The sequence below is a fragment of the Pseudophryne corroboree genome, chromosome 1 (genome assembly GCF_028390025.1).
Source record: "Pseudophryne corroboree isolate aPseCor3 chromosome 1, aPseCor3.hap2, whole genome shotgun sequence".
Lineage (NCBI taxonomy): Eukaryota > Metazoa > Chordata > Amphibia > Anura > Myobatrachidae > Pseudophryne > Pseudophryne corroboree.
The window spans coordinates 1036367190-1036389597 of record NC_086444.1 but is presented as its reverse complement, the minus strand read 5'-3'; the positions used below and the strand labels follow the sequence as shown (position 1 = coordinate 1036389597).

Here is a 22408-nt window from a genome sequence, read left to right as displayed (position 1 = left end):
ACAACAACTGAGCCTCATTCAACGGATGGCTCATAACAATAACCCTTTAGTTAAGCAATAACTATATACATGTATTGCAGAGAGTCCGCACTTGGGATGGGCGCCCAGCATCCACTACGGACTACGAGAAATAGAATTACCGGTGAGTAAATTCTTATTTTCTCTGACGTCCTAGTGGATGCTGGGAACTCCGTAAGGACCATGGGGATTATACCAAAGCTCCCAAACGGGCGGGAGAGTGCGGATGACTCTGCAGCACCGAATGAGCAAACTCAAGGTCCTCCTCAGCCAGGGTATCAAACTTGTAGAATTTTGCAAATGTGTTTGAACCCGACCAAGTAGCAGCTCGGCAAAGCTGTAAAGCCGAGACCCCTCGGGCAGCCGCCCAAGAAGAGCCCACCTTCCTAGTGGAATGGGCTTTTACTGATTTAGGATGCGGCAGTCCAGCCGCAGAATGTGCCAGCTGAATGGTGCTACAGATCCAGCGAGCAATAGTTTGCTTTGAAGCAGGAGCACCCAGCTTGTTGGGTGCATGCAGGATAAATAGCGAGTCAGTTTTCCTGACTCCAGCCGTCCTGGAAACATAAATTTTCAAAGCCCGGACTACGTCCAGCAACTTGGAATCCTCCAAGTCCCGAGTAGCCGCAGGCACCACAATAGGTTGGTTCAAATGAAACGCTGATACCACCTTTGGGAGAAATTGGGGACGAGTCCTCAATTCTGCCCTGTCCATATGGAAGATCAGATATGGGCTTTTACATGACAAAGCCGCCAATTCTGACACACGCCTAGCTGAAGCTAAGGCCAACAGCATGACCACCTTCCACGTGAGATACTTTAGCTCCACGGTCTTAAGTGGCTCAAACCAGTGTGATTTCAGGAAATCCAACACAACGTTAAGATCCCAAGGTGCCACTGGAGGCACAAAAGGGGGCTGAATATGCAGCACTCCCTTAACAAACGTCTGAACTTCAGGCAGTGAAGCCAGTTCTTTTTGAAAAAAAATAGATAGGGCCGAAATCTGGACCTTTATGGACCCCAATTTGAGGCCCATAGTCACCCCTGACTGTAGGAAGTGCAGAAATCGACCCAGCTGGAATTCCTCTGTTGGGGCCTTCCTGGCCTCACACCAAGCAACATATTTCCGCCATATGCAGTGATTTCTTGTAGTTCTGGGTACCAAGTTCTTCTTGGCCAATCTGGAACGATGAGTATAGTTCTTACTCCTCTCTTTCTTACTATCCTCAGTACCTTGGGTATGAGAGGCAGAGGAGGGAACACATAAACCGACTGGTACACCCACGGTGTCACTAGTGCGTCCACAGCTATCGCCTGAGGGTCCCTTGACCTGGCGCAATATTTTTTTAGCTTTTTGTTGAGGCGGGACGCCATCATGTCAACCTGTGGCAGTTCCCAACGATTTACAATCTGTGTGAAGACTTCTTGATGAAGTCCCCACTCTCCCGGGTGGAGGTCGTGCCTGCTGAGGAAGTCTGCTTCCCAGTTGTCCACTCCCGGAATGAACACTGCTGACAGTGCTAGCACGTGATTCTCCGCCCATCGAAGAATCCTTGTGGCTTCTGCCATTGCCATCCTGCTTCTTGTGCCGCCCTGGCGGTTTACATGGGCGACCGCCGTGATGTTGTCTGACTGAATCAGTACTGGTTGGTTTTGAAGCAGGGGCTCTGCTTGACTCAGGGCATTGTAAATGGCCCTTAGTTCCAGTATATTTATGTGTAGTGAAGTCTCCAGACTTGACCACTGTCCTTGGAAGTTTCTTCCCTGAGTGACTGCCACCCATCCTCGGAGGCTTGCATCCGTGGTCACCAGGACCCAGTCCTGTATGCCGAACCTGCGGCCCTCGAGAAGATGAGCACTCTGCAGCCACCACAGCAGAGATACCCTGGCCCTCGGGGACAGGGTGATCAACCGATGCATCTGAAGATGCGATCCGGACCATTTGTCCAACAGATCCCACTGAAAGATCCTTGCATGGAACCTGCCGAAGGGAATTGCTTCGTAAGAAGCCACCATCTTTCCCAGGACTCGCGTGCAGTGATGCACCGACACCTGTTTTGGTTTCAGGAGGTCCCTGACCAGAGATGACAATTCCTGGGCCTTCTCCACCGGGAGAAACACCTTCTTCTGTTTTGTGTCCAGAATCATTCCCAGGAAAGGCAGACGCGTTGTAGGAATCAGCTGCGACTTTGGGATATTCAGAATCCAGCCGTGCTGTTGCAACACTTCCTGAGAGAGTGCTACGCTGACCAACAACTGCTCTTTGGACCTCGCCTTTATGAGGAGATCGTCCAAGTATGGGATAATTATAACTCCCTTCCTTCGAAGGAGTATCATCATTTCGGCCATTACTTTGGTAAATATTCTCGGTGCCGTGGAGAGACCAAACGGCAACGTCTGGAATTGGTAATGACAGTCCTGTATCACAAACCTGAGGTACTCCTGGTGAGGTGGGTAAATGGGGACATGCAAGTAAGCATCCTTGATGTCCAGCGACACCATAAAATCCCCCTCTTCCAGGCTTGCAATAACCGCCCTGAGCGATTCCATTTTGAACTAGAACTTCTTTATATAAGTGTTCAAGGATTTTAAATTCAGAATGGGTCTCACCGAACCGTCCGGTTTCGGTACCACAAACATTGTGGAATAGTAACCCCTTCTCTGTTGAAGGAGGGGGACCTTGATTATCACCTGCTGGAGGTACAGCTTGTGAATTGCCGCCAGTACTACCTCCCTTTCCCTGGGAGCAGCTGGCAAGGCTGATTTGAGGTAACGGCGAGGGGGAGTCGCCTCGAACTCCAGCTTGTATCCCTGAGATACAATTTGTACAGCCCAGAGATCCACTTGTGAGCGAACCCACTGGTTGCTGAAGTTTCGGAGACGCGCCCCCACCGCACCTGGCTCCGCCAGTGGAGCCCCAACGTCATGCGGTGGACTTAGTGGAAGCAGGGGAGGATTTTTGTTCCTGGGAACTGGCTGCCTGGTGCAGCTTCTTTCCTCTACCCCTGCCACCGGCCAGAAAGGATGCGCCTCTGACCCGCTTGCCTTTCTGAGGCCGAAAGGACTGCATTTGATAATACGGTGCTTTCTTAGGCTGTGAGGGAACCTGAGGTAAAAAAGTCGACTTCCCAGCTGTTGCTGTGGATACGAGGTCCGAGAGACCGTCCCCAAACAATTCCTCACCCTTATAAGGCAAAACCTCCATGTGTTTTTTAGAATCAGCATCACCTGTCCACTGCCGAGTCCATAATACTCTCCTGGCAGAAATGGACATTGCATTAATTCTAGATGCCAGCAGGCAAATGTCCCTCTGGGCATCCCGCATATATAAGACTACGTCTTTTATATGTTCTATGGTTAGCAAAATAGTATCCCTGTCGAGGGAATCAATGTTGTCTGACAGGGTATCAGTCCATGCTGCTGCAGCACTACACATCCAGGCTGAAGCAATAGCAGGTCTCAGTAGAGTACCAGAGTGTGTATACACAGACTTCAGGATAGCTTCCTGCTTTCTATCCGCAGGCTCCTTTAGGGCGGCCGTATCCTGAGACGGCAGTGCCACCATTTTAGATAAGCGTGTGAGCGCCTTGTCCACCCTAGGGGATGTTTCCCAACGTAACCTATCCGTTGGCGGGAAAGGGTACGCCATCAGTAACCTCTTAGAAATCACTAGATTCTTATCAGGGGAACTCCACGCTTCTTCACACAATTCATTTAATTCATCAGATGGGGGAAAAGTCACTGGCTGCTTTTTCTCCCCAAACATAATACCCCTCTTGGTGGTAACCGGGTTAACGTCAGAAATGTGCAATACATCTTTCATTGCAGTAATCATGCATCGGATGGCCTTTGTAGACTGTACATTTGTCTCATCCTCATCTACACTGGAGTCAGACTCCGTGTCGACATCTGTGTCTACCATCTGAGCCAGAGGGCGTTTATGAGCCCCTGACGGCCTCTGAGTCGCCTGGGCAGGCGCGGGCTGAGACCCCGGCTGTCCCAAGGCTGCTGCGTCATCGAACCTTTTATGTAAGGAGTTGACACTGTCGGTTAAGACCTTCCACATATCCATCCAATCAGGTGTCGGCCCCGTCGGGGGCGACACCACACTTATCTGCCCCTGCTCTGCCTCCACGTAACCCTCCTTATCAAACATGTCGACACAGCCGTACCGACACACCGCACACACACAGGGAATGCTCAGACTGAGGACAGGACCCCACAAAGTCCTTTGGGGAGACAGAGAGAGAGTATGCCAGCACACACCACAGCGCTATATAACACAGGGATTTACACTATACAAAGTGATTTACCCAATAGCTGCTTAAATATCTTATTTGCGCCTAAATTTATGTGCCCCCCCTCTCTTTTTTACCCTTCTTGTATCAGGATACTGCAGGGGAGAGCCTGGGGAGCTGCTTCCAGCGGAGCTGTGAAGGGAAAATGGCGCTGGTGTGCTGAGGAAGAATGCCCCGCCCCCTCAGAGGTGGGCTTCTGTCCCGCGTTTTGTGTACTGTAATGGCGGGGGTTTTAACACATATACAGTGCTAGACTGTATATGTGTATTTTTTAGTGCCAAAAGGTATTAAAATTGCTGCCCAGGGCGCCCCCCCCCAGTGCCTTGCACCCTACAGTGACCGGAGTGTGTGGTGTGCAGTGGGAGCAATGGCGCACAGTTGCGGTGCTGTGCGCTACCTTAATGAAAACAGGAGTCTTCAGCCGCCGATTTCATCGTTCTCTTCGGTCTTCTGGCTCTGCAAGGGGGACGGCGGCGCGGCTCCGGGAACGGACGATCGAGGTCAGGCCCTGTGTTCGAACCTTCTGGAGCTAATGGTGTCCAGTAGCCTAAGAAGCACAAGCTAGCTGCAAGCAGGTAGGTTTGCTTCTCTCCCCTCAGTCCCACGTAGCAGTGAGTCTGTTGCCAGCAGATCTCACTGAAAATAAAAAACCTAACAAATACTTTCTTTTCTAGCAAGCTCAGGAGAGCCCACTAGGAGCACCCAGCTCTGGCCGGGCACAGATTCTAACTGAGGTCTGGAGGAGGGGCATAGAGGGAGGAGCCAGTGCACACCAGATAGTACCTAATCTTTCTTTTAGAGTGCCCAGTCTCCTGCGGAGCCCGTCTATCCCCCATGGTCCTTACGGAGTTCCCAGCATCCACTAGGACGTCAGAGAAAAGTGCTTCCAACTCTGCTCAGGACCCAGTGAGTGCAAAGGGAGACAAATGACAGAAGTGTATTTATCTCCCTTAGGATGCTTCAGACAGTGATTCCTTCTGGTGACGATGCTGGTGCAATGGCATTACATGATAACATCAAAATTTCAGGGGTGGAAGCGGTACAGGGCGGAAAATCTCCCTGCTCCAGCGCTATATGCAACTAAACCAAAAATAAAAAGTACAACAACAAAAATATTAGTAATAGACTTCTGAGAGCAACAACACAATTAAAACATATAGCGACTAATTCTGAGTCACTTGCAGACGCAGCTGCTGTAGAGATATCACAGTTCTGTATAATGCGGGATGGTGTATCCCTCCAAACAAGTACAATAAATTGCACACCTGAATGGGAATTCCACTGAGGATATAGGGGGTAATTCAGAGTTGATCGCAGCAGCAAATTTGTTAGCAGTTGGGGAAAACCATGTGCACTGCAGGTGGGGCAGATGTAACATATGCAGAGAGAGAGATTTGGGTGGGGTGTGTTCAAACTGAAATCTAAATTGCAGTGTTAAAATAAAGCAGCCAGTATTTACCCTGCACAGAAACAATATAACCCATCCAAATCTAACTCTCTCTGCAAATGTTATATCTGCCACACCTGCAGTGCACATGGAGGGTCATTCCGAGTTGATCTCTCACTAGCAGTTTTTAGCAGCCGTGCAAACGCTATGCCACCGCCCACTGGGAGTGTATTTTAGCTTAGCAGAAGTGCGAACGTTTTTATCGCAGAGCGCCTGCAAAAAATTTTTGTGTAGTTTCAGAGTAGCTCAAAACCTACTCAGCACTTGCGATCACTTCAGAGTTATGATTCCAGCACTCTGGTCTGAGGAGATCTTATTGCAAGGACCGGAGCACTGGAACGTAATGCTGGGAAAGGGGAATGGAAAGGGAATAGCCCCTGGCGCCCTATCTCCGTTGTCTCGCCCGTGCTGTCAGTACACTCTTGCGAGACTATGGTTGCTTGAGCCCATGGCAGCCGCGTTTGAAGGGCGGATTACGTCTGCCCAACTTCGATGCCCCCTCAGGTCTTAATGAGAGACAAAGAGTGTACTGAGACAGGGTGATAACAAGGGGCCCTCTAACTGAAACAACCAAAGCCAGGGGCTACTAACTAGCCTAAAACTAAGTGTATGTGCGGCTTGCCGCCAAAGGAAAAGAACAACAAAGGAAATGCTGACCACACGCCGACACAATACTCTTGTGTCCCGGCGGTGACCGCATAAGCAGAACCCTCTGCAAAACACCAGTGACAGAAATAATAACGGAAAACAGCGGCCTAGGCCGACGAACGCGGCAGAGCCGCTACTCATGGAACCGGTATGAATACTGGCAAACGGACAGGAACTCCCAATGCTGCTGACACAGACTCTCAGAACTGGAGGACAGGCAGAATCCCAAACGACAGACCGGTGGACACCAAGAAGCCAAAAACTCGACTAGGCATAGGCAAAGCCACTGGACTTCTGTACAGGAACACTTCACGGCAGGACACGGGATCAGACACAGGAATCGACACAGGGACTGACACAGGAATCGACACAGGAAGCAGTTCGACAGACAATGCTACACAGGAGCTCAGGAATTGGCAGGCATTGTCAGGAACAAGCTCAGAACTCAAGCAGACTAGAAACCAAGAAATATCACCAGCGTCTGTGAATAGCACTGAGCCAGCATATAACAGAGAGGCCTAATTAATAATCTCATGCAGCTACCCTGTTGCATGACTCCAAACTGACAAGATGCAATTAGCAGCCAGGTGAGGCTGAACACATGGGAACAAGCTGCAATTACACAGACTCACCAGCGGCAGCAACCAAGAGTACTCTTAAACAGAGCAACGGGAAATCCTGGCCTGCGAAACAACTTATAAACATAAAATAGGAATGAACCACTACCTGTGGTTCATAACAGTATCCCCTCCTTAAGGGTGAGTTCCGAGCACCCCATGACACCCACGGGGAACATGAACAGAAGAATAACATAAAATACCTAACTGACATGCAAAACAGGAATGAGCCACAGCCGTGGCTCATAACATTCAGACTATTCAGTTCCGGATTTGACGTCAGACACCCGCCCACCGTTCGCCCAGTCACGCCTGCGTTTTCCCTGGCACGCCTGCGTTTTTCCGAACACACTCTAAAAACGGTCATTTGCCATCCAGAAACGCCCACTTCATGTCAATCACTCTGCGGCAACCAGTGCGACTGAAATGCATCGCTAGACCCTGTGCAAAACTGCATCGTTCGTTGTACCTGTACGTCGCGCGTGCGCATTGCGCCACATGCGCAGAACTGCCGTTTTTTAGCCTGATCGCTGCTCTGCGAGCAAATGCAGCTAGCGATCAACTCGGAATGACCACCCTGGTTTTGCCCAACTGCTAACAAATTTGCTGCTGCGATCAACTGTGAATTACCCCTATAGAGTTAGCCGTATGATGTAAGTGATGCACATAAGCTCACCGCTGCAGAGACTGATTTCCAGTGGATCTCCCAGCAAAGTCCACTGATCTGTAAGTGGAAGACCCAGCTGTGACTGATCTCAGCCGCATGGACAGTGAAACCGGTGAAGTCTGTTACAGAGCCTGCACTCAGCGGTACACGCATGCTGTGGGGCTCAGTCAGATGTACAATGAGCCGATGGAGTGCAGAGAAGGGAGATGCCTTGGTGCAGCACTCCATCCCTTTGCTAAATTATTTGTTTTTCTGAAAACAAAAAGTGAAATATTCCGTACGTACATATGGCCCATGTTCAGTTTACCAAGTTACTTGACCCTAACGCACTTTTCAGTTTTAGTTTAAAAGCATTCACCCTTTCCTTGTGAGCGGGCCACTCTAGAATGCAGCGACTCTTGAACATGCCTCTTCTCAGGTGGATGGTGTGATTTAGTTTATAATCTGGGATGTCCTCAAGAAATAAGAGAATGATGGAATCACGACTCTGCTCAATAGCTTGCTGGACGGCATGTTGTATCTTGAATCTTAAAGAAACAAAGCAAATAATTTATTACATGCACCAGACATACTTCATAGACAGGCAGCAAGTTATACATCTTACCAATGGAAATAAATCTGAGTCCCATATGCTGCTGCATTAATGTTCAGCTCTGAAGGCTGCTGAAACCCCAGGGGCCTCTTGGGATCATTATATAATTTATATATCTCTAAAATGTATCAAGATATTATTGTTAAGGGAATTGTTACTACAGAATAGGACTTCTCTTTCCCTTTGGTTTATTCTTTAGCTATTGCTGCTGGCTCACCATATATATGTAGGTCCTGTAAAACCTCACTGAAACCTGATAAAGTGCTTATAACTGGACTAACGCTTGGGGATTCAGAACTACAAAACACTGAACATGTTCAGAATTTTGGTGTTCTCCTGGATGAGAAAAAACATTTTGCTATCCCTAATGCACACTGAGTGAAAAATAACACTACATAATATCAATCTGATTGAGCAGCTTGGCAATAAATGTGCATTGTAGTTAGAGAGGCATGGATGGGACAGCATTAGGAGGGATTGCTGACTCCAGAGTGCCATTGGAGAAACGAGGGGTGTCTCCAGGTAAGCTGGCTCTCAGATGCTGTAGGAGTCATTATCATGTGGCCTTACACTGGGCTATTAGACCCAGACATATTTGTAATTATTTATGGGGTGGGTTTGGGGTGCGGTTCCCCCTGTGCTGGTGTGGCTGGGCTGCTTCAGGTCGGCACACGTTAACACTTTATTAACACATATTTTTCCCTATCACATTTTATATATTTTTGTATTATTTTAATCTAACTTCTCACTTACATCGCACTTATGTGCTTCTTATTAACCCTTATTAACTTTCACCTGTGTGCTGCCCTGGGGTGGCCGGCCTATGCCGGCATGATGGGGTCCCACACTTAGTATTAGGGACCCACAGTGACAGAGATGCCTTGCCGTTCAACCTGGGTGCTTAGCCCTATTTCTACAGATATATGCAACCAAGATCTCTGTATTATCTGATATTATGTAGTGTTATTTTTCACTATTAGCAGTATCTAGAATCTCCCTGAAAGCACCTGGCGGTCGAGAATTTTTGTGGCACCAACTTTTTGGAAATTGCTTCCTCGCACATTTTGAGAGACCTCCACTCTAGATTCCTTCAAAAACACACTCAAGACTTAATATACCTTTTTTCTAAATCTTTTCCTTAATGTCCCTTTAACAACTTGCCTGGCATGGTAGCATCAGATGCGACCATGCCTGCAAGTGCTCTATCTTACCTGGTCGCACAGGATGCGACCAGTCAGAGGACTAGATGCATCATCGCTTGGAAAATGATAAAATGGGGAGTGAAAAAGTACCAGCCAATCAGGTCCTAACTGCCATGTCACAGCCTCTGTTTGAAAAATGTCAGTTAGGAACTGATTGGCTGGTAATTTTTCACTCTCCATTTTATCACTTACCAAGCGATGATGCATCTAGCCCACAGAGTGTTAGCAGCGGCAGGGAAGGGAAACTTCCTTCCGCTGGTGCTGTCAGAGGGACCGGAAGATCCCTCTGCCTCCCTGCACTCTCCCCCACTGATTGCCGTGCTGCCAATCACTACTGATCGGTCAGCACGGCAGGATTCCCCCCCCCCCCCTCCAGCGGTTGCAGACAACGGCAGCCACTGGGGAGTGTAAATGAACCCTCCCAAGCCACCCCCAGACCCCCCCTGTATACCTGCAGGCTGTACCGGCTTTCAAAATGAAAGCCGCGATGGTCGCGATGTTCCAGATGGTTGCGATGTTCCCGATCGATGTTTCGATGTTTGAAAAATATATATATTTTGTAAAATAAAAAATATATATTTTTTTTTCATTTTTTTTTTTTTACTAATTTCATTTTGGATAGGGTTAAATTCATGTTCTTCACCTAATTCCCTCATAAAAAAAACCCAGACAATTTCGGAGCGGTTTTTGGTTAAATAAATCGTCAGTTAAGTGGTTAATTCCTAATAAAAAAAATACAACCCAAAGTCTTACATTTTGTATGTTGTATTTTTTTTAAATGCATACTATTTTGAGTCCAGTTGCAAAAAAAGTAGTATAAAAATAGCATTATTATTATTATCATCATTATTAATTATTATTATCATTATTACTACTACTACTACTACTACGATTATAAAAATTACTGCTAAAATGGAACCTGGTCTATCCTCTTCTTGTTACTACCTGAATTTGCAGTTTTCGAATAGTTCCGAGTTCGAGGTTTTTGACGCCAGGCAAGGATTTTAAAATGAGGCAAAAGGTCACCTCAGATCTGGCGTGTTTTGGATTCTATAAAAGTCCCTCCATCAGTGATAAGGGCGTCATTTCATGCAGGATGGAGGAGGGTTGGGATGTGGGACTGGAGGCTGCAGCACTGTTACTGTGTCAGTGAAGGGCTTTGGGCTGCAGTACTATTGTGACTGTGTCAAACTGTGAAGGGCTGTGGGGTGCAGCACTGCTGTTACGGTCAGTGACGTGCTGTGGGCTTCAGCACTACTGTGACTATGTCAGACTGTCAGTGAAGGATTGTGGGGTGTAGCGCTGTTGTGACTATGTCAGTGAAGGGGTATGGGCTACAGCACTACTGTAACTGTGTCAGACTGTCTGTGAAGGACTGTGTGCGGTAGCACTACTATGACAGACTGCCAGTGAAGAGTTGTGGGATGCAGCACTGCTGTGACTATGTCAGACTGTCAGTGAAGTGCTGTGAGCTGCACCACTGCTGTGACTGTGTCAGGTAAGGGCTGTTGGCTGCAGGACTGTGAGGCACTGTGTTGTGTGTTCAGTGCAGGCACCGTGTTAAAAAAACAAAAAAATAAATAAAACTAACATAAAATAAGGGTTATTAGGACCCATTGTGCCACCATTACTAGAAGCGCTGTGAGTCGCAGTATGTAAAAGAAAATACATAAAACTTGTGTGTGTTGTTCAGGTCCAGGCATTGTGTTGTAAAATAACGTTCATTAGCTGCCAGTGTGCCACCGTTACTAGAAGTGCTGTGAGTTAGGATGAATCAGTCGATAGAAGAGCAGGAGCAGCAACCCAGTACTAGTGCTATGGCTGCTGCCAGTCATGATAGTACTTAATAATAATAATTTTATTTATATAGCGCGATTTCTCCAACAGGACTCAAGGCACATCTACTGTATTAAATGTGGTCCGGGGGTCACAAAGTTTAAGAAAGGGCACCTGGAACCTAAACAATATTTCACAATGTTAAAGAAAACATCACCCCTAATAATAAAGGGAACATATATTGCAGAAAAACATACAACTGCCAACATGCCATACACCACACACAGTGGCAAGGAAAGTCTCAGGCCATGGCCCTTGTTTATGAGTGGATGTCCTGCTAGTGCTACTGCTGAATCATGCTTTACAATACCTATTGCGGAGGTCAGGGCCAAATGCAATCAAGCATCTTCTTCTGTAACATCATATAATGATGACGCTGGAGACGAGCACGGTCATCGAGTGACCGGAACCGGAAGTGACGTTGAGCGTGTGCACACAAGGATGGAGCGGCAAGGTGCTAGAGCCACGAGCCGGGGGGAGCCAGCAGCCGGCAGCCAGGGGGAAGGCAGCAGCCAGTGGCCGTACCTATTGCGGAGGCCAGGGCCAAATGCAATCAAGCATCTTCTTCTGTAACATCATATGATGATGACGCTGGAGACGAGCACGGACATCGAGTGACCGGAACCGGAAGCGACGATGAGCGTGCGCACACGAGGATGAATCGGCAAGGTGCTAGAGCCACGAGCCGGGGGGAGCCAGCAGCCGGCAGCCAGGGAGAAGGCAGCAGCCAGCAGCTGGGGGGAGCCAGCAGCCGGAGGGATCCAGCGGCCAGAGGGAGCCAGCAGCCGGTGGGGAAGGGAGCCTGCAGCCGGGGAGAACAACTTCTGTGCACAGATCAGTGGAGCAGGGTGCAGATAAGTATTAACTTTTTCTATTAGCTTTTCCCACTGTGTTGCATAACTGATTGTCATCCTTTGTCCATTACTGTATTTTATTGTTAATTCCCTGTATTTATAATAAATGTATCCATATCCTATCCATTTTTTTATTTATATTTATTTATTATTTATTTATTGTCCCTTATTTTAGTTATTTATTGTCCTTTATTGTTCCTTATATATTCATTATATATTGATTGTCCCGCTCTTTTTGATTTTCTGAAGGTAACAAGGACTTAGCACTAATTAAAAAATGGGGGTGGCCGAGAATCTCACTCAGCGCGTGTCATGCATGATGTATGCGCACCTGGCACAACAGTCCGAGTGTGGGTACATCTGTGTGAGATGTGAGCGTACGGCCACCCTGGAAGCCCAGGTAACTGATCTAGAGCAGACCGTTACGCGACTGAGGAGCATTCACAATCTCGAGCAAAGTTTAGATAGAAGGGAACAACTAAAACATTTAACTTTAGAAAAGCTAACTTCAATATGCTGAAACAGGCACTAAACAACATTGACTGGGAAGTTTTGTTTCATGGTAAAGACACAACGAAAATGTGGGATGCTTTAAAAGGGTTGCTTGATAGCAATATTGACAAATTCATTCCCATGAGCAGTAAACGCAGGAGTACTAAAAACAAACCAATGTGGCTTAATAAGAAGCAATGGCTAAAAAGAGGTGTCCTTTCAAAACATTTAAAGATAATGGAGGGGAGGAGTCATTCCAGCATTACAAGGAATGCAATAAAAAATGCAAAAAAGTAATAACGGCAGCTAAAATTGTAAGAGAAAAGCAAATCGCTAGAGAGAGTAAAAGCAATCCTAAAAAGTTTTATAAATACATAAACAGTGAAAGGTTAAAGAAGGAGAATGTAGGCCCATTAAAAGATGAATTGGGAGCTTTGATAAACGATGATAAAATAAAAGCGGAAATACTGAACAATTTTTTTTCCCTGAGTATTCACCAGGGAGGATCAGTTGGTATGAGTAGTGCATAACGATAGTGAAGGTAATGACTCTTGGCTGGATGCTTGTTTAAGTGAGGAAGCTGTCTTGGAGAGACTAAGCAAAATAAAGATTAATAAATTACCATGCCCTAACACCAGGCCCAGATGGTTTTCATCCAAGGGTTATTATGGAGTTTAGGTCACAGCTAGCAAAACCCCTATACTTGATTTTCCATAGTTCAATCAGATCAGGCAGGGTACCTAAGGATTGGCACATAGCGGAGGTAGTGCCTTTATTTGAAAAGGGAACTAAAAATAATCCTGGTAACTATAGACCAGTTAGCTTAACCTCTATAGTGGGTAAAATATTAGAAGGTATTTTGAGGGATAGCATAGAGGATTATCTGCAGGTTAATACGATTACCTGTATTAGCAAAAGTCAGCATGGGTTTGTAAGGGACAGATCATGTCAAACTAACTTAATTAGCTTCTACAAGGAAGTGAGCGAGAATCTTGATCAGGGAAAAGCAGTGGATGTGGTGTATATAGATTGTGCAAAAGCCTTCGATACAGTGCCTCACAGGAGACTGATCATCAAATTAAGGGAACTTGGTCTAGGATATACTATTTGTACATGGATAGGTAATTGGCTGGATAACAGAGTACAACGAGCAGTGGTCAACGGGATGTTCTCGAGCTGGGCAGCAGTAGTCAGCAGAATACCACAAGGGTCCGTACTCGGCCCGCTACTGTACAATATATTTATCAACGATCTAGGAATAGGCCTGGAAAGCACAGTGTCAATCTTTGGAGATGATACGAAGTTGTGTAAGGTAATTAATTCAGATAGCGATGTGGAGTCTCTACAAAATGACTTATTTAAACTTGAAACCTGGGCATCTAAATGACGAATGAAGTTCAATATAGGAAAATGCAAAATTATACATTTTGGGACAAAAAACACACAAGCATCGTATACTCTAAATGGGGACATTATAGGGGTAACAGTGGTGAAAAAACAAATTTGGGGGTGCTCATAGATAATAGGCTTAATAACAGTACACAATGTCAAAATGCTGCAAAAAAGGCAAGTAAAGTGCTCGCATGCATAAAACGGGGCATTGAGACAAGGGATGAGGATGTAATCCTGCCACTGTACAAATCATTGGTACGTCCGCACCTGGAATATTGTGTTCAATTTTGGGCACCATATTATAAAAAAGATATCGGGGAACTAGAAAGAGTTCAAAGGCAGGCTTCTAAATTGATTAAAGGGCTAGAGACACTGGAGTACAAGGAAAGGCTTGCTAAGTGAAATATGTATACGCTAGAAAAGAGGAGACTAAGAGGTGACATTATTAATATATTCAAATATGTAAAGGGTCATTACAAGAAGTTAGCAGGCGATTTATTAATTAAAAGAACTCTGTATAGGACACGTGGGCACTCGCTGAGGCTAGAGGAGAGAAAATTCCGTACACAACATAGGAGACGGTTCTTCACGGTAAGGGCAATAAAAATTTGGAACTCCCTGCCGGAGAAGGTAGTAATGGCAGACTCTGTAAATGCATTTAAAATCCGATTGGACAAATTTCTAACTGGAAAGGGTATCCAGGGTTATAGCATTTAACATAGTGACATTAATCTGGGAGGGGTAAGAATCAGTGTTGTCAATTGGTACTAAGCCATTACTTTAGCAGGTACATTATAATATGAACAGCTGATCACAAAATACAGGTTGAATCTGATGGGCATTTTGCCAGTTTTCAACCTCACTAACTATGTAACTATGTAACACCTTCTCACTCTGAGTGTAGTGGTGTCACCTTTAAAATAGAGAAATCAGTGCCCTCAAAAATAGAACATTAAGGCTGAAGAACAAACTGTGTAGTCAGAAACTTCACAAAATCCTGAGGAGAGTCCAGGGGTGTCCACGTTAGCCATCTGTGAGTCTGACATGTTCCAGATGTGACGATGAATACCAACACTGTTGGCAAACCTAAGCACATCAATAGCTTGGTTTGTAGGTGAGGGTGCTTTTGCCAAAACCAGAAAACAAAGCCAAAACACTGGGGTCGCACATCTCTACTTGCTACTGATCTTTGGCTTAGGCTGTTATTCACACTCATTGGTTCCATTAATGGTATATACACAGAAACAGACTGGCTCACAGGGGCATTGGCGGGACCTGCTGCCTGTCCGTGACAATGTTTAGAGGCACTCGGTTCTCTGCACCCACTCCCGCACGTACAATTGGCATTGCTGGATCATAATCAGTCAGTGATGCCAAATGTGGGGTACACAAAGTGGCTGTAGCTGCAGGCAGCCACATCTGCCTGTTTTATTTCTAAAATACAAGAATCTGTTCAACTAAATTGGGTGTTTGTGCGCGTGCAAGTAGGAACCCCATGCCGGCCATTGATTTCATGCTTACTGGTGCTCATTGGTACCTGCACTTGCATTAGCCCCATGCTAGGTGCTAGACATCCTTCAGAAATAAGCTTCCCTTCACTGTAGTCATTAATTGCACAGAGCTTTTGGTACACTCCCATAAGTCAGAGTGATTCTGTGCAATAGCTTTGTCACCACCCAGATCCCACCCCGAAATGCCCTAATTTACGGAAAAACAGATCTGGGCACGTTGCTTCCGATTCAGAATAGGAAGGACATATGCAAAAATGCATAAAATTGCTTCTGTGCATGTGCTGTATGCAAAAACTCCCACTTGAGCCTGTTAAGAAAGATCTGTGGGATTCACAATCAGCTCCTGTAGGTGCACGTGCTGGATGCCTCTAAACATTGTGAACGCATGCACAGACTTATAGAGGGTGTGAACATGGATGACCAGGCACCTAAACACTAAAGCATAGCGATCTGATTTGGAGTCTCCATAGTAACATGGTAACATCATTCTGTTGTAACTCCAGCAAGGGCTAGGCAAATTAGGGCAAGAAATTAAAGCAGCAACTGGTTACTAGACACATTGGGCCTAATTCAGAGTTGATCGCAGCAGCAAATTTGTTAGCAGTTGGGCAAAACCATGGCCCTCATTCGGAGTTGTTCGCTCACTAGCTACTTTTAGCAGAAATGCAAAGGCAAAGCCGCCGCCCTCTGGGAGTGTATCTTAGTATAGTAGAATTGCTAACGAAAGATTAGCAATTCTGCTATTAAGTATTTCCTTGCAGTTCTGAGTAGCTCCAGACCTACTCTTAGACTGCGATCACCTCAGTCCGTTTAGTTCCTGGTTTGACGTCACAAACACGCCCAGCGTCCGGCCAGCCACTCCCCTGTTTCTCCAGCCACTCCTGCGTTTTTACCTGGCACGCCTGCGTTTTTTTGCACACTCCCTGAAAACGGACAGTTTCCGCCCAGAAACACCCACTTCCTGTTAATCACACTACGATCAGCAGAGCGATTGAAAAGCTTAGTTCGCCCGTGAATAAAATAGCATAGTTTTGTGTAAAATTGCTTAACGCGTGCGCCCTGCTGTGCATACGCATGCGCAGAACTGCCGGATTTTAGCCTGTTAGCAAGTCTGCTAAAAATTAATGACCACCCATGTGCAGTGCAGGTGGGGCAGATGAAACGAGAGATTTGGGTGGGGTGTGTTCAAACTGAAATCTAAATTGCAGTGTAAAAATAAAGCAGCCAGTATTTACCCTGCACAGAAACAAAATAACCCACCCAAATCTAACTCTCTCTGGAAATGTTATATCTGCCCCCTCCCCTGCAGTGCACATGGTTTTGCCCAACTGCTAACAAATTTGCTGCTGCAATCAACTCTGAATTACCCCCATTGATACAACATTGTTGAGGGATAGGAAGTTAATTACAAGTAAAACTAAATAACAGTAATACGGTAAATACATAAATAAAATACTGACAGCCCCTTTCACAAGTTAAAATGTCAGTGACACTTATTCTGATGCATTGTGTGTGGGGTAACAGTCACGCGCGAGTGAAACACAGAATGGCCGTGGATGTATCTCTATTTCTCTTACGTCCTAGAGGATGCTGGGGTCCACATTAGTACCATGGGGTATAGACGGGTCCACTAGGAGCCATTGGTACTTTAAGAGTTTGAGAGTGTGGGCTGGCTCCTCCCTCTATGCCCCTCCCACCAGACTCAGTTTAGAAAATGTGCCCAGAGGAGCCAGTCACAGCTAGGGGAGCTCTACAGAGCTTCTCTGGAAAAAGTTTATTTTAGAGTTTTTTATTTTACAGGGAGGCTGCTGGCAACAGCCTCTCTGCATCGTGGGACTAAGGGGGTGAGTAGTGTCCGCCCTGCGGGGTCTGAGCCACTATCTCCACTGACAGGACACTGAGCTCCTGAAGGGATCGAACGTTCCCCGCCACAGGGGATCGCTCACCCCGGCAGCATGCCGCCACCCCCTTACAGAGCCAGAAGATCAGTGGCGAGTCAGTCACTGGCCCCCCTAGCAAGCGGGGAGCCGGTGTGAAGATGGCGGCAACAGGGTATGGAGCGCAGTACTAACTGCGCTCCGGGGCTCAGCGGTACATAGGGGGTCATTCCGAGTTGTTCGCTCGTTAATTTTTTCTCGCAAAGGAGCGATTAGTCGCTAATGCGCATGCGCAATGTCCGCAGTGCGACTGCGCCAAGTAAATTTGCTATGCAGTTAGGAATTTTACTCACGGCATTACGAGGTTTTTTCTTCGTTCTGGTGATCGTAATGTGATTGACAGGAAGTGGGTGTTTCTGGGCGGAAACTGGCCGTTTTATGGGAGTGTGTGAAAAAACGCTACCGTTTCTGGGAAAAACGAGCGAGTGGCTGGAGAAACGGAGGAGTGTCTGGGCGAACGCTGGGTGTGTTTGTGACGTCAAACCAGGAACGAAACTGACTGAACTGATCGCAGATGGCGAGTAAGTCTGGAGCTACTCAGAAACTGCTAAGAAGTGTCTATTCGCAATTCTGCTAATCTTTCGTTCGCAATTTTGATAAGCTAAGATTCACTCCCAGAGGGCGGCGGCTTAGCGTGTGCAAAGCTGCTAAAAGCAGCTTGCGAGCGAACAACTCGGAATGACCCCCATAGTGCGGCGCTGTGAGGGGCGCCCTGAGCCAGCGCCTACACTGACCTCTGAAGCCTGTCAGGGTCCCGTGATCGCTGCCAGCATGAATCCTCAGTCCAGTATAATCTCCTGAAGAGCGAGAAGACAGCGCCATTAAGGGGGCGGAGCTTCTCCTCAGAGCGGACCCAGCAGCGTTCAGCACCATTTTCCTGCCTGCAGCAACGCTGTCAGTGAAGAGCAGTCCCTCCAGAGCAACTCCAGCTATCTCTTACATTACCAGGGGGTTATAGAAGGGGGGGGGGGGGGGGAAGCTGTGTAAAGACTGTGTAACCTATTAAGGTGCACAGTCAGCGCTGGTTGGGGTCTCCTTATACCTTGAAAGCACTGTTTGAGGGTTGGCTCCAATCTCTGTGTCTCTCTTGCCATTCTTGGGGGTGAAACTGTGTGTGTGTGTGTGTGTGTGTGTGTGTGTGTGTGTGTGTGTGTGTGTGTGTAGTATTTGGGGTCTCCATTTAGCTATGTCCAGGGACTCTGTGTCATATGATGCAGAGTATATGTCCTCTCAGGATGATCTATTTCCATGTAATCAGGACTGCATTGTTTTAGCGCAGATACAAGCAAAGGAGCCTGAATGGTTATCCTCTATCAAATCTATGATTTCTCAGATTTCTACTAGGGTTGCACAGAATGAATCAGCAACTCAGGTTTTACAGAACTCTATGGCAGTTTGGTCCGGTTATGTTACCTCAGGGCCCCCCTCTGTAGGTTCCCACAAACGTGCTCTTGCCCAGATTATGCAAGATGACACGGATACCAATTCTGATGCGGTCGACGGTGATGGGTACGTGCTGCGGGGGGCGGCATCTCTTGCTAAAGGGGTGCAGTTGATGATAGAGGCTATCAGGGATGTGTTGAATATTGCTGATACAACACCTGAGCAGGTTAAGGAGGCTTACTTCACTGACAATAAGAAAGCCTCACTGACCTTCCCTGCGTCCAAAGAATTAAATGCTATTTTTGAAAAAGCATGGGAAAACCCGGAGAAAAAATTCCAGATCCCTAGAAGAGTTCTGGTTGCTTTTCCCTTCCCTGAGGAGGATAGAAAAAAAATGGGAAAACCCACCCATAGTGGACGCGTCTGTATCCAGACTCTCGAAAAAGGTGGTTTTACCTGTCCCAGGATCTACCACCTTAAAGGAGCGCCTGATCGCAAAATTGATACTATGCTCAAATCCATATACACGGCTTCAGGGGCGATACTACGTCCTACTATTGCCTGTGCATTGATTTCCAAAGCTATAGTAAAGTGGTCAGGTACATTACTTGAGGATTTGGATACAATGGATAAAAGTGACGTTGAATTGTTTTTACGGAACATTCAGGATTCTGCAGGATTTATAGTGGAATCAATGAAATACCTGGGTTCAGTTGCTGCTGGAATATCTTCCATGTCTGTCTCAGCTCGTCGAGGACTGTGGCTGTGCCAGTGGTCTGCCGACGCGGAATTCAGGAGAGGTGTGGAGACCCTACCCAACACAGGTCAGGCTCTTTGGGGAAGCGTTTGATGCGTGGATCTCCACGGCTACAGTGGGTAAGTCACCTTTTCTTCCCTCAGCTGCACCCGCTACAAAGAAACCTTTTTCTTCAGCTGCATCGGGTTGATAAAACAAGAAAGGCCAAACCGTCCAACACCTTCTTTAGAGGAGGTCACCAAAGTTCAAGAAACCTGCCGCTGCAGGTTCCCAGGAACAGAAGCCTGCTTCAGGTACGCCAAAGTCCTCAGCATGACGGTAGACCGCATGGCCTGGAGGTAGGGCCGGTGGGGGCGAGACTCAGACATTTCAGTCACGTCTGGGTGTCGTCCGGCCTGGATCATTGGGTACAAGATATTGTGTCCCAGGGGTACCGGATGGAATTTCAAGAGCTCCCTCCTCATCGGTTCTTCGAATCAGGCTTGCCAGCTTTGCCAGCAGACAAGGATACCCTACAGGGAGCCATCCAGAAGTTGGTGGAGGCACCGGTTTATTGTACCAGTTCCTTGTTTTGCATCTGGGGAGGGTTACTATTCGAACCTTTTCGTGGACCCGAAACCGGATGGTTCGGTCAGGCCCATTCTGAACTTAAAATCACTAAACCCCTTTCTGAGGGAGTTCAAGTTCAAAATGGAGTCTCAAAGGGCGGTGATATCAGGTCTGGAGGAGGGGGAATTCCTGGTATCCCTTAATATCAAGGATGCGTACCTCCACATTCCGATTTGGCCGCCGCATCAAGCTCATCTCCGATTCGCACTGTTGGACTGTCATTTTGAATTCCAGGCCCTGCCATTCGGCCTCTCCACAGCACAGAGGGTATTCACCAAGGTGATTGTGGAAATTATAGTTCTCCTCCGCAGACAGGGGGTGAACATAATTCCATATCTGGATGATCTGCTGATAAAGGCATCGTCCAAGGAGAAGCTGTTACAGTCCATAGCTCTCACGACCCAGCTTCTCAGGGAACATGGTTGGATACTGAATCTTCCAAAATCACATCTGGAACCTATCAGGAGGATGTCATTTCTGGGAATGATCCTCGACACGGAAGTGCAGAGGGTGTTTCTTCCAGAGGAAAAAGCGTTGGTGATACAAATAATGGTCCGGGATGTCCTGAAGTCAGCCCGGATGGCAGTTCATCAGTGCATTCGCCTTCTGGGGAAGATGGTGGCCTCTTACGAGGATCTGCTGTACGGGAGATTTCATGCTCGGTCCTTCCAACTGGATCTCCTGGACAAATGGCCGGGATCTCATCTACACATGCACCAGAGAATACATCTGTCACCAAGGGCCAGGATCTCACTCCTCTGGTGGCTGCAATTACCGCAGCTTCTGGAGGGCCGCAGGTTCGGGATTCAGGACTGGATCCTTCTAACCACGGATGCAAGTCTCCGGGGCTGGGGCGCAGTCACTCAAGGGGAAACCTTCCAAGGAAGGTGGTCAAGTCTGGAAACCAGCCTGCCGATAAACATTCTGGAATTAAGAGCCGTCTACAACGGGCTTCTCCATCTTCTAAGAAATCGGGCCATTCAAGTGCAGTCAGACAATGTAACGACAGTGGCTTACATAAACAGACAGTGCGGAAATAAGAGCAGAGCTGCAATGTCAGAGGTAACAAGAATCATCCTCTGGGCAGAAAAACACGCGTTGGCACTGTCACAATCTTCATTCCGGGAGTAGACAACTGGGAAGCGGACTTCCTCAGCAGACACGATCTCCATCCAGGGGAGTGGGGCCTCCATCCGGAGGTGTTCACGGAGGTGACAAATCTTTGGGGTGTACCACTAATAGACATGATGGCCTTTCATCTCAACAAGAAGCTTTGGCGGTCTTGTTTCAGGTTGAGGGACCCGCAAGCCATGGCGGTGGACAACCTAGTGACTCCATGGGTGTTCCAGTCGGTATACGTGTTTCCTCCACTTCTACTCATTCCAAGGGTTCTAAAACTCATAAGGAAAACAAGAGTTCAGGCAATCCTCATTGCTCCGGACTGGCCAAGAAGGGCTTGGTACGCGGATATTCTGAATCTACTGCTAGAAGAGCTGAGGCCTCTTCCTCTTCGGGAGAACCTGCTACGGCAGGGGCCGTTCGCTTATCAAGACTTACCGTGGCTACGTTTGACGGCATGGAGGTTAAAAGCCTGATATTAGCTCGGAAGGACATTCTGAACAAGGTTATTCCTACCCTGATACAGGCTAGGAAAGGAGTAACGTCAAAGCGTTACCATCACATTTGGAAAAAATATGAGTCTTGGTGTGAATCCAAGAAGTTTCCTACGGTGGAGTTTAAACCTGGACGATTTCTCCTCTTTCTCCATGCAGGTGTGGATATGGGCCTGAGATTAGGTTCCGTAAAGGTCCAGATTTCGGCCCTATCCATTTTCTTCCAGAAACAGTTGGCTGCCCTCCCTGAGGTTCAGACTTTTTTGTAGGGAGTTCTGCACATCCAGCCTCCATTTGTGCCTCCTACCGTGCCCTGGGATCTTAATGTGGTGTTGCAGTTCCTCCAGTCGGACTGGTTTGAGCCTCTACAGGAGGTTGAGGTCAAGTTTCTCACATGGAAGGCTGTCACTTTGCTGTCCTTGGCTTCTGCTAGACCTGTGTCGGATTGGGGGCTTTGTCATGTAAAAGCCCCTACTTGATCTTCCATGAAGATAAAGCTGACCTCCGGACACGTCCGCAGTTCCTTCCGAAGGTT

At 47.2% G+C, this 22408-nt stretch overlaps 1 protein-coding gene across 1 annotated transcript in view; it reads right to left on the bottom strand.

Moving 5' to 3' along the window:
• Positions 1-5123: 5123 nt before the first annotated feature.
• TLR3 (toll like receptor 3) overlaps positions 5124-22408 on the bottom strand; it is a 78796-nt gene continuing 61511 nt past the window's right edge. The window contains exon 5 of the mRNA XM_063920795.1: positions 5124-8222. Within this exon, the coding sequence (XP_063776865.1) occupies positions 7994-8222 (229 nt within the window). The 3' untranslated portion in view covers positions 5124-7993. The remainder of the gene's footprint in view (positions 8223-22408) is intronic.